This window comes from Poecilia reticulata, linkage group LG16 (genome assembly GCF_000633615.1).
Source record: "Poecilia reticulata strain Guanapo linkage group LG16, Guppy_female_1.0+MT, whole genome shotgun sequence".
In the NCBI taxonomy this organism is placed as follows: domain Eukaryota; kingdom Metazoa; phylum Chordata; class Actinopteri; order Cyprinodontiformes; family Poeciliidae; genus Poecilia; species Poecilia reticulata.
In genome coordinates this window covers 6945455-6956117 of record NC_024346.1, presented here as the reverse complement: position 1 = coordinate 6956117, position 10663 = coordinate 6945455, and the positions used below count along the sequence as shown (strand labels likewise).

Genomic DNA, 10663 nt, shown 5'->3' with positions numbered 1-10663 from the left:
CAGCTGGCGTACCGGGCGAGAGGCGGGGTCACCCTGGACAGGTCGCCAGTCTGTCGCAGGGCAACACAGAGACACACAGGACACACAACTATGCACACACACACTCACACCTAGGGGCAATTTGGAGAGACCAATTAAACAGACAGTCATGTTTTTGGACTGTGGGAGGAAACCGGAGTACCCGGAGAAAACCCACGCATGCACAGGGAGAACATGCAAGCTCCATGCAGAAAGACCGGGGCCGGGAATCGAACCCAGAACCTTCTTGCTGAAAGGCAACAGCTCTACCAACTGCGGCACTGTGCAGCTCCTTAAATAATACATAAAACGGAAATATTTAATTATTTATTGCGCGGCCCGGTACCAATTGGTCCACGGACCGGTTCTTTGAAACTTACATGCGCATGTGTAAAACAACTCACTTCTACCTGAAAGCCGTTATAACCATAAAAATGGCAAGAATAAAGTATTTCTTTGGACAGACGACGAGGTGATCGGTGATCGCCGATCATTGTCTCTTGTTGCCGATACCGATCMCCTGCATCTCATTTCTCAGCCTGCCTGTGCAGCTGGTCTCCTCTTTCCTTCATACTGCGCAAACGCGCAGCAACAAATCCTAAGTGATGTGGAACTATAACGCACTAAGTGAACGGGGAAGTTTGCTGTTGCGGCAGAAAATTGAAGCATGTGGGGTGAAGCAGGTCAAAATGCATCAACACAACGAATCTAATATGGCATGAAAACAATGGCATACTTGACGGAGTTTGGCTACATCGAGGCTCACTGCAGTAAAAAAGACATATGGAGGATCAGATAGCAGGTAAAGCAGCGCACAGCTACAAACACTCACCCGGATTAGCATGACAGTCGGAAAGCTAAACAAATAACCCGCAAAATTATTTAAGTCTTCGAGCTGCGATGTAAGACGCTGGTTCTGTTGTTGCTGTTGAACCGCTACTACGCTACTTTCACAGACGGAGCGCCGTTTCTGCTCCACCTGGTAGTGACCCTCACACCGAACCTCAGCTTAAAGCTGCAGCATCTAACTTAAAAAAATACATTTTACATATGCATTAAAACTTCTGCCGTCCTAACATGAGACAGATAATCTCTAAAAAAAATAATTGATCTCCTCCCTGTTCTGCATAATTACTCCGCTCAGTCAGAAACAGCCAATCRGAACTAGCAGTAATCAGCTAGCCGCCATGCTATCAGGAAGTTTTCATTCAGTAACTCAGGATTGTTTATTGTAATGGATCCTGTATTTGCCTTTGAATGTTAAGTTTTATACTTGAATCTTTTGGCAATGTTGAGAGTTTTTATTTTGACTTTTTGCATTATTTAGTCTCTTCAGAGCCTTCATATGTTTTCAGTCTGTTAAAGATGGTATTACCGATAGCGGTACAATTTGCACAATGCCTGTTTAGTTTAGTTTTCTTCTTTGAAAAAGTTATTAAAAACAAGTTTTTGTCTAAATTAAAGTGAATTCTTGGTTCCTTTTTCCACATAATGTAACCGGTAGTGTTTATGATAAAAAAATAAAATAAATAATTATGTGATCGGTATCGGTGATCGGCCCTCATAGGTGATCGGTATCGATATCGGCAGGAAAAAACCTGATCGGCACATCTCTAGTAAATATCCATACAGGTCAGCCTGTGTGAGTGAAAGGAGACGTGATCCGCGCTGAGGTAAAGCAGTGGCAGCACGCGAGGCAAAGCGCAGAGGCGCCAGCTGTGTGATTAGTCCGCGCGCTGTCGGCTTTAAATGCATAAACTATAAACCTATCTATTATAAACCTATACTTTAGGAATAAATACGCTCTGCTATTGAAATGCTAAGAGCAACAGAGACGCTTGCAGCCCAGCTAAAAAAAAAAAGATTTTTAAATTTTTATTATTATTATTATTATTATTATTTTCTTCCTATAAACGTAAACAAGCAATGCTTAGCCTGGCGGCGCTACTAGTAAAGCACGGCGGCCCCCTGGCTTATAATACATTGGGGGAAACCCTGAAGTACGTGGACATATATAAAGATATAAACCGCTATAACAAGCCCAGGTACTGCCCAAACTGAAAGCATCCTGGGGAAAATACAGGGGCGCTGTGGAAATATGGGGTGGGTAACCGGCTACCAGCGCACCGGAATTCATTGCTGAAACAGCTGATTGTGACCCGGTCACCGAGGAAACCATCCTTTCGGACAGTTCAACACCACATTCAGTGTGTGAATCAAACGAGGAAGTTGTGAAGTCCCAAAGGGAATGCTTCAAGTGAGTACAAATTCTAGATTAATAATATCTTGGTGTCTATTATATTCCTATAGTAGTCTATGTTGGTCCAGACAGCAATGTAACATTTCGGAGTAGCAATGCAACACTTATGAGCAACAAGGATTTTTGTTTGCGATCTGTGAAACCTTTATTTGATTATTGAAGGTTCAATGAAGGCTGACATTAGGTGGTTGCATCTGGTTCAAGTTGCAAGTCAAAAAGCCGTGCAGAATAGTCCAGTCCAAGTTTGCAAATGTCTTGTAGTTTTTTAACTACAGCAGATTGAAGATGCTCAGTGTTGTAAATTGAGGTTGAATTGCTCAGCTACATTCGGAGGTTTTCTTCTGTATCGAATTTGTTATTGTGCAGGATACATGTTAAACTATATGTGGAAAGCATTTCAAAAGGATTAATCGTGGTGTAATAATTTATAGTAAGAAACCTGAAAATAGTAATGATTAACACCGTTACGCCTGTCGGAATACAAGTTGACCAGTGAAATTTGTTTTAACTTCATTGAAAGAACAAAAAAACACTATTCTACATTATTACTTATGGACTTTAGGGAAATAAGTCATTTTCTCATCAGGTGCCACAAACCACTGAATTGTTGCTGCTGGGGGTGGTGGTGTCTAATTGTTCCTTATGCTTTCCCATTCTAACAGATTTTCTCGTTATTTGTTTCTTCTTTCTTCTGACCTGGCTGCAAACCTACAGACAACAGAGACTGAAGAAATGACTATGCTCAGAAGCTGTATTACAGGAAGACCTCCAAATAAAAAGAAGAATGGTAGACCCCCTGGAAGAGTCAGAGTGGCACAACACAGAAAAACTGGAAAGCTTACAGACACAATGGAAAGTATGATAAATTGAATTGAAAAGGGCTTCAGTCTCCTTACCAGAATGATGGCCCAGCCTCAGAAACCATCACATGCACCTCTTGGACAAGTTGCAGGAGATCCACGGGCCACTTTGACACTAAATGGAGGTTCCCTTTCACTGCTCCCTCCCATACTCAATAATATAGACATGCATTACATCATAATAAAATGTTCAAGCACGACATGATGCATTTTCAAATTCAGTTCAAATTCAAAAATACTTTATTAATCCCAGAGGGAAATTTAATGTTGTAGCTCATTAATTTAGATTCTTCAAAGAATTATTAGAGATAGTAATTGCTGTTGGCAGGAAAGGTCTTCTGCAGCAGTCTGTACCATGCTGATTCTGAAGAAACCTCTGACTGAAGATGCTCTGCCTTCCCAAGACAGTCTCATGACTGGTCTGGATTGTTCATAATTTCCTTTATCCAATGAAGATCCTTCTTTATATAATCATCTCCAGAGGTTCCGCAGTCGTCCCCAGAAAGGAACCAGCCTTTTTTTATCAGCCTGTGGAGCCTTTTTAGGTCTCTGAATCTGATGCTGTTCCCCAAGCAGATGGCGGCAGAAGAGATGACACTCTCAACAACAGACTTATTGACGTCTACAGCTTCTTGCTGCAAACCTTGAAGGATCTTAGCTTCTTCAAGAAGTCACACAGTCCTTCAAACTCAGAAACTGTGGTCTGTTAGTGAGGTAGTCATAAATCCAGGAGATTGTTGAGGCTTCCACCTGTGTCTCCTGGAGTTTCTCACAGAGCAAATCAGGCTGGATTGTGTTAAATGCACTGGAGAAATCAAAGAACACGATCCTCACAGTGTTGCTGCTTTGTCCAGATAACAGTGGGTTTGTTGAAGCAGGTGTATGATGGCGTGTCCATCTCCATGGCGATAAGCAAACTGCAGGGTGTCTTGATATGAGCTTGACTTATTCTTATTGGCATATTCAGGTGGGCGAACAGGAGTCTCTCCATGGGCTGCATACTATGGGCATTTTCAAATCCAGTAACCAGTGCTTGGACTTCAGGCTCTCTGGAAGGTAATAAGATGTATTTTGGACCTAGGTTAACAGAGATGGCTCAACAGGTTTCTGATGGTAATGGACACAGCAGCTCGTGACAAGCCGAAAGTGTTCACCGTTTTTCGATTCTTCACTTGTTACTTAAATAATCAACAGGCCACCGTTTTTAAGACATCAACCAGCGATCTCATGGTTGTCCGTTCCCCCTCGATGTAGAGGCGAAGTTCCTCACTCAAAGCGACAAGGGACGACTTCGACAAACGAAAGTTCTCCCTCTATTCTTTCTCATCGACTATGCCTGTATTGTTCACATCGACTATGCATCGACATTGTTTCCAAAGTTATCCCACCACTGGGTTGTCCTCCCAGGTCACGTCCAGTTGTAGGGATGGGCCAGACGACACAGAAATCTCGGCACATGTGCCGGTGAAACTTGCTCCCAAGTTTTGTCTTACTGTAACCTGAGCAATTCCACAATGCTGAAGCCTTATCGTAACACCAGTATAAGGGGGATGAACTGGTAAACAGTCCTGTGGTAAACATTGGTGTTTCCAGAAAGCAGGCGATTTAACTGGACCTTCAACTCAACCATCTGCACCCAGTTCAGGTTTATCATGATTGCTAATTGTGTTTATTTGTATTTTAATATTCTTGCAAATCACTCTACGTAATGGTTTGTAAATGGGGCATTCGTCTCAGCCCAAAGCTGTTACAGCAGCTGATGTTTCTAAATAAAAACATGTGAACGAATCTTGTTCAGACTGTTTCCAGTATTTATTGAATTTTCCTACAATTACTTTTTAAATCCAGAAGATGCCACTGCAAGTGACACAGCAACACAGTTTCAACACAGTGTCGACACAGTTTGGGAAATGTGCCAAACACCCAATGAGGCCTCATAAAAGTCAGAAGCACAAACATTACTCTGGTATCTGGCATTATCGGTAGTTTCTTCTGTGGATTGTAGAAAGATAATATGTTTTGCGTCATAGTATTCATGAGCTGCTTTCAGAAAAGATCAACTTATTCTGTTTACAAGATAATGGACACCTGTATGTTTTAGAACCATTGCACTCCGGAACCCGTTCTCAAACTGACATTGTCAAAGAAAATATTCTGTATTTTTGTGTAAATATACAGTACAAACACAACAAAACGCTTCCATTTTGTTGTCATGTAAACAGGACCATAGTTTTCCGTGTCTATGCTGGCAGGACAAAGTTCATGTTTTACAGCTGGTCTGATCACCAAATGAGTAACTGTGGTCGATTTGTTAAAGTATCTTCTACAAGAGCAAAGATTGTGAAACATATGCATCAGAGTGTAAACCAGTGGTCCCCAAACTTTTTCCTGTGAGGGCCACATAACTTTTCCCTTCTCTGGTGGGGGGCCGGAGTCAGTTTGTAACAGAAAAAGTGTTGCACGTCTATCACCTGCGCTGGCGGAAATTGCTGACGGGGTTTGCGCGTTTCTCGATTGATTTTTACCCAGAAAGCACATGGGCAAAAACCGTTAGTGAAGCGGTCACTGGGACTGACTAGTATATATTCCATTGAGGGAAAGTAACTTTAACATATGAATTCCTCATATGTTAACATAAAGGCTCGTTTTGAAGTATAAGCTGTTACTTACAGGCATTGCTTCGAAGAATTCGACCTGGAATGCGGCGTTCATAACAAACACGTGTTCATCTGCTCTACCGCTAGCAAACAACCGTACTGATTAAATAACATAAAAGTCAAGAAGTTCCCTAAAMGTCCAACAGATGGCAGCAATGCGCCATGCAAAACAAAACACCCACAGTTTACAGGACACACTTCCTGCTAAAAAGCCCCCTGGTGGTACAATATATGAAAAAAAATCGGAATGCTCTGGTATTGTTTAGGGTGCCGGACCAAATGTGGAGGCAGGCCCACAGGACCACTGGTGTAAACCCTTATGGAGTGAATAGAGTGAACATCTAAATCTTTATTTTTCCCATAGAGGATGGAGAACAGCAGGGATGAAGGCAGATCTTCTACAGTCAATGACACTAAGGCCAATATATGTAAGTGACTCTATACGTATTTAAAACTTTTATTCCCTCTGTAGGAAGTTATAGTTTCTTAACATGGGCTGTTACATGTGACATAAAAACAACAATTGTTTTTATGTCACATGTAAACCTTGAGCCTTAATCTTTCTTGCATCATCTGAGAAATTTTTCTGCAAGCCAAGTTTGGTTGTATAGCACAATTCAGCAACAATTCAAAGTTCTTTACATGATGAAAACATAAAACGGATAATGGCTAGATTTTAGTGGTACAATTGTCAAGTCTTGTCAGGTTTGCTTTACTGTGCGATTCCCCACTTGAAAGGGATAGTCGCTACAATGAAACGTTTAACTGGATTTCACTCAAAGAGCCTTCAATTTAGCTGATCCATCTTTATTTTTGTATGATGGTCTCCATAGTGATTTAGCCTTTCAGCCACATAGGTGAAAAACCTCAAAAGAAACAGAAACACACTTATTACATTCTCAAATGAAGATAAATGCATTGTGAAATAATCAAACAAACTTCCATGCCTTTAAACCAGTTATACTCCGAAATATAAATAGCCAACAATTTGTAGTAAAATTTAACACCAATAAATAAATTAGCATATTTTTCAACATTTTGTTAAATATATTTTAATAGTCAAACATTCTGACCATCATTTATTTATTTTTCTTTTTTAGTCTTATTTTTTTCACTTTCTACTTTAACCAATAAACATCAAGTGTATTTTTATTTTTTATTTTTTTTACTTACTTGGCACAACAATCAATCAGAGTTAATGTACTGCTCCAATGAGTTTCAGGAAATGAGCGACAGCATTATGAGGCTTACTGGCTGTCCTTCGCAGTAGAGATGGCCCATCTGAATCCAGGCTTCGAGGCGTGTACCGAGCGAAAAGGGGGCTTGTCAGATGAAGCCTCGCTTCGATGCTCGTGTCGTCTTGCTGGCTGGCAACAAACGAGGCCTCGCATCACCTCGGACACATGACTGCTTCATTTTGCGTGTCAGTTTTCAAAATAAAAGCGCGATGAGCCATGCTGCTTCATGGGTTGTTGTTCATTTGGTCGCGCATCAGAGGAGAATATTTGTCATCAGTGGCCAAAATAAAAGGAACATTGACCAATATATTTGATGTGTATTGATGATGGCACTAATCAAAATGTAATGTTTGTTACTGGTTTATTGTCGATTATGTTGTTTTTTTATGACTTTATATTTTCATGATTTTATGATGTAAATCTCTTTGAACTGTGTTGTTGCTGAAACGTGTTACACAAATAAACTCGATTGATTGTCTGAAATGGAGCCAGCACACAATAAAATTATTCTTAAATAAAACTAATTAACCCCTCCACCTCCCAATTTCTCACCTTCTGGAAATTTTCACTATTATTTGTAGTATAATCAGTAAAGATATACCAGTCTTGCACAGCAGAAATAGATTTAATGCTGTTGCAGAAATAAAATTCTGCATGTAGCTAAATATAAGGGATCAGAGCCAATTAGAAATCCAAGAAAAAGCAAAAAGCAAATGCCCTAACAAGCACTGCACTCCCAAGACACTAAAACATCAAATGTCTTAATTGTCAAATCCGTCTGACATAAAAGAAACCCCAACACAACCACTGACGTTCAACATAAACCAGGATTAGATTGGCTACAAATCATTTTAATGATTAAAACGTATGACAATTAAATATGATTTGATTGATTCTCCAGTGATTAAAACTTTGTGACAATATTGCATTTACAAATTTTTGGACATATGATCCAACTGAGTGACAAGGCTGTTAAAATTTCACCAGCAGATGTCACTAGTGAGTGACTGAAGCATCGAGTAGTGAACCTTTTTGCAAAGCAAAGGGTTGGAAAGCTTCATTGCTCCATTTGCCCATCACTACTTCACAGTTTGTAGAAGAGTTTTGCGCAGTTCTGAATTTACATGTGCTACCAGCACTGCTTGCTCCACGTTGGCTCAAACAGGGGTGACAGGTCAGTCGCATCAAAAATACCTGCACTCTCTGATTGCTAGGAGATTGAGTCCACCTGGTCCTCATCACTAATGGGCAGAGAGGAGCTGCAGAAAGGTGTTGCAAAGGGGAGTGGCTACCTGGCAGTTCACCAGGACAACAATAAAAGAAAAATTAACACAATTTGGAGTGTGGACTAAAATTACTGATGTGCTCAGGGCTCTTATGTTAACATGTAACTTGGTCTGTTGAAATGTTTTCTTTGAAATAGCTTTTAATTTTAGTAAATGTGACTATTTAATGCTGCACTTTCAAAGATTGACCATTTGTGGATCTTTATAACCCACACAATGTTTTGAAAATCTGTGCATAATAATTTGGAACAGTGCATTTTGAGTTTATTTTTGAAAAAAAAAAAAGTAATGTTATCATTGGGAGATTCAACAAAAGTTGATTTATACTCTAATTAAAGTCATGCCTTGAAAATTATACTGACCATCTTTTCCATTGACCATGTAGGAACATCTGAGAAAATATCACTTGCATAATAATTTTGAACACTGTGTATGTAGGCTGCGAAATATAGGTGATCGGCAACAAGAGACAGTGATTGGCGATCTTATACTTTTTCACGGAAATCGTCCGATTACGATCAGTGGCTGATTGATCACACTAGGGATGGATACCTTTTGACACTTGAATCGATTCGGTACCAATATCCAACTCAATGGTACCAACTTTCGGTACTTTTGTGTGTGTTGTTTTATAATAAAAAATTTTTTTCATTTAACATGTTTATTTCTAAATATATACAATTTTACAGGAAGACAGAGCACATCTGTAGCTCAGACTTCAGAAGTCTGCTGTTAGTTTATGACTATCTTAACGGCTTTGTACCGCACTACATTAAAACCTGTTGTATCAACCTTCCAGACCACTCAGGTCTTCTGGTTCTGGTTCTGCTCTGCATCCCCAGAACCAGAACCAAACACGAAGAAGCAGCTTTCAGCTTTTATGCACCACAAATCTGGAACAAACTGGATCACTGGCCAACATGTTTGATGTGTTTTGATGATTTTAATGATGGAACTTGACAAAATGTAATATCTGTTACTGGTGTCACAATTGGTGACAGCATGATGTGTTTATGATGGTTTCACAATGTAAACCACTTTGAACTTCCTTGTTGCTGAAATGTGCTGTACAAATGAACTTGATTGATTGATCAATAATGATGTTGATTGCATTTTTTTTTTCAGATCAAGGAGTTCAATCAGCAGCAAGCCGGCACCCTTTTCTGTTGTTGACGTGTTTGGGGGTGTTTTGTGCCATTCTGGTTGGAAAAATCGTCCACAGTAAGTTTCATTTCAACAGAATACATTTTAAGTAGCTTCCTTTATGTCTGGTTTTTACAGATTTAGATGATTTAGAGCAAACTTTCAGGCTCAGGGCTACTTTACACATTAAGTGTAACACTCACGGACCACCAAACTTGGAAATGACCCACAATAACACAACCTGAAATGAAAATGTTAGTGTTTTATTGTTATAAGAATAACAGACTTATTATTTTCTCTGTTCATTCTAATGAGAAGAGTGGTGTTGTTTTGTAAATGCGACCGGCCACAATAAAACAATTAACCAGTCTACCTGTTTTGACTATCAGAGTCTGAAAGTGTGGATTCTAAGCTTCCCAATGATGTCAAACTCATAATCAAAGAAATTGTGTGTATTAATAACGTTTTAGAGATATTTTTAATTTAGAATCATAATAAAAGATAAAATAAGCTTGAATTGCTTTGGGAGAAACAAAAATCTTCATCTGCACCACTAAGTCTAAAAACGTTCCACTAATTTCTATCAATTGTATTTATTTACTGGTTAAGTCTGAGGAGTTTCTGAACTCTGAGGAGTTCAGAAACTCCTCAGAGTTTCTGAACTCCAAGACAACAATGGCAGCATTGTTGTCTTGCAGTTTGAATCTCATCCTGGGGTTTTTCTGCATGGAGTTTGCATGTTCTCCCTGTGTTTTCTCCGGCTTCCTTCTACAGTCGCAAAACCACAACTCTTAGGTTAATTGGTCTCTCTGAATTCTCCTTTGGTGAATGTGTGTGCAGGGTTTCCCCCAGAAAACCTGCTAAGCCCGGTGGTTGGGGTGCCGAGGCGGTCCACCATGTTTTTGTATTAAAAGATGTTAAGTTGACAGGAAATGTAAAAGTATTACTGTGTAATTATATGTTACGGAAAAACATTGCCTGCAAAACACTATTTAAACCCACAACTCGAATACATCAAATCAAAACATACAGAACAACTTCTGGGTGAGCAAGCAAGATGGCGACAGCTTAACCCGGTGGCTCCCCGACATAATTTAAAAATCACAGGTTTTATATAAAATAAACTGAAAAGTGAGTCAAAATGACGAAGTCCAAATCAAAGAGCACTCTACTGTCTCAAGAGTCGATGTTAAAAGAAGAA

At 39.7% G+C, this 10663-nt stretch overlaps 1 protein-coding gene across 1 annotated transcript in view; it reads left to right on the top strand.

Moving 5' to 3' along the window:
- The window catches only part of LOC103477757 (golgin subfamily A member 6-like protein 22), a 35866-nt gene that overhangs the window by 2747 nt on the left and 22456 nt on the right, over positions 1–10663 (top strand). Inside the window, exons 2-3 of the mRNA XM_008431056.1 lie at positions 6160–6223; positions 9445–9540. Of these exons, the coding sequence (XP_008429278.1) occupies positions 6163–6223; positions 9445–9540 (157 nt within the window). The 5' untranslated portion in view covers positions 6160–6162. The remainder of the gene's footprint in view (positions 1–6159; positions 6224–9444; positions 9541–10663) is intronic.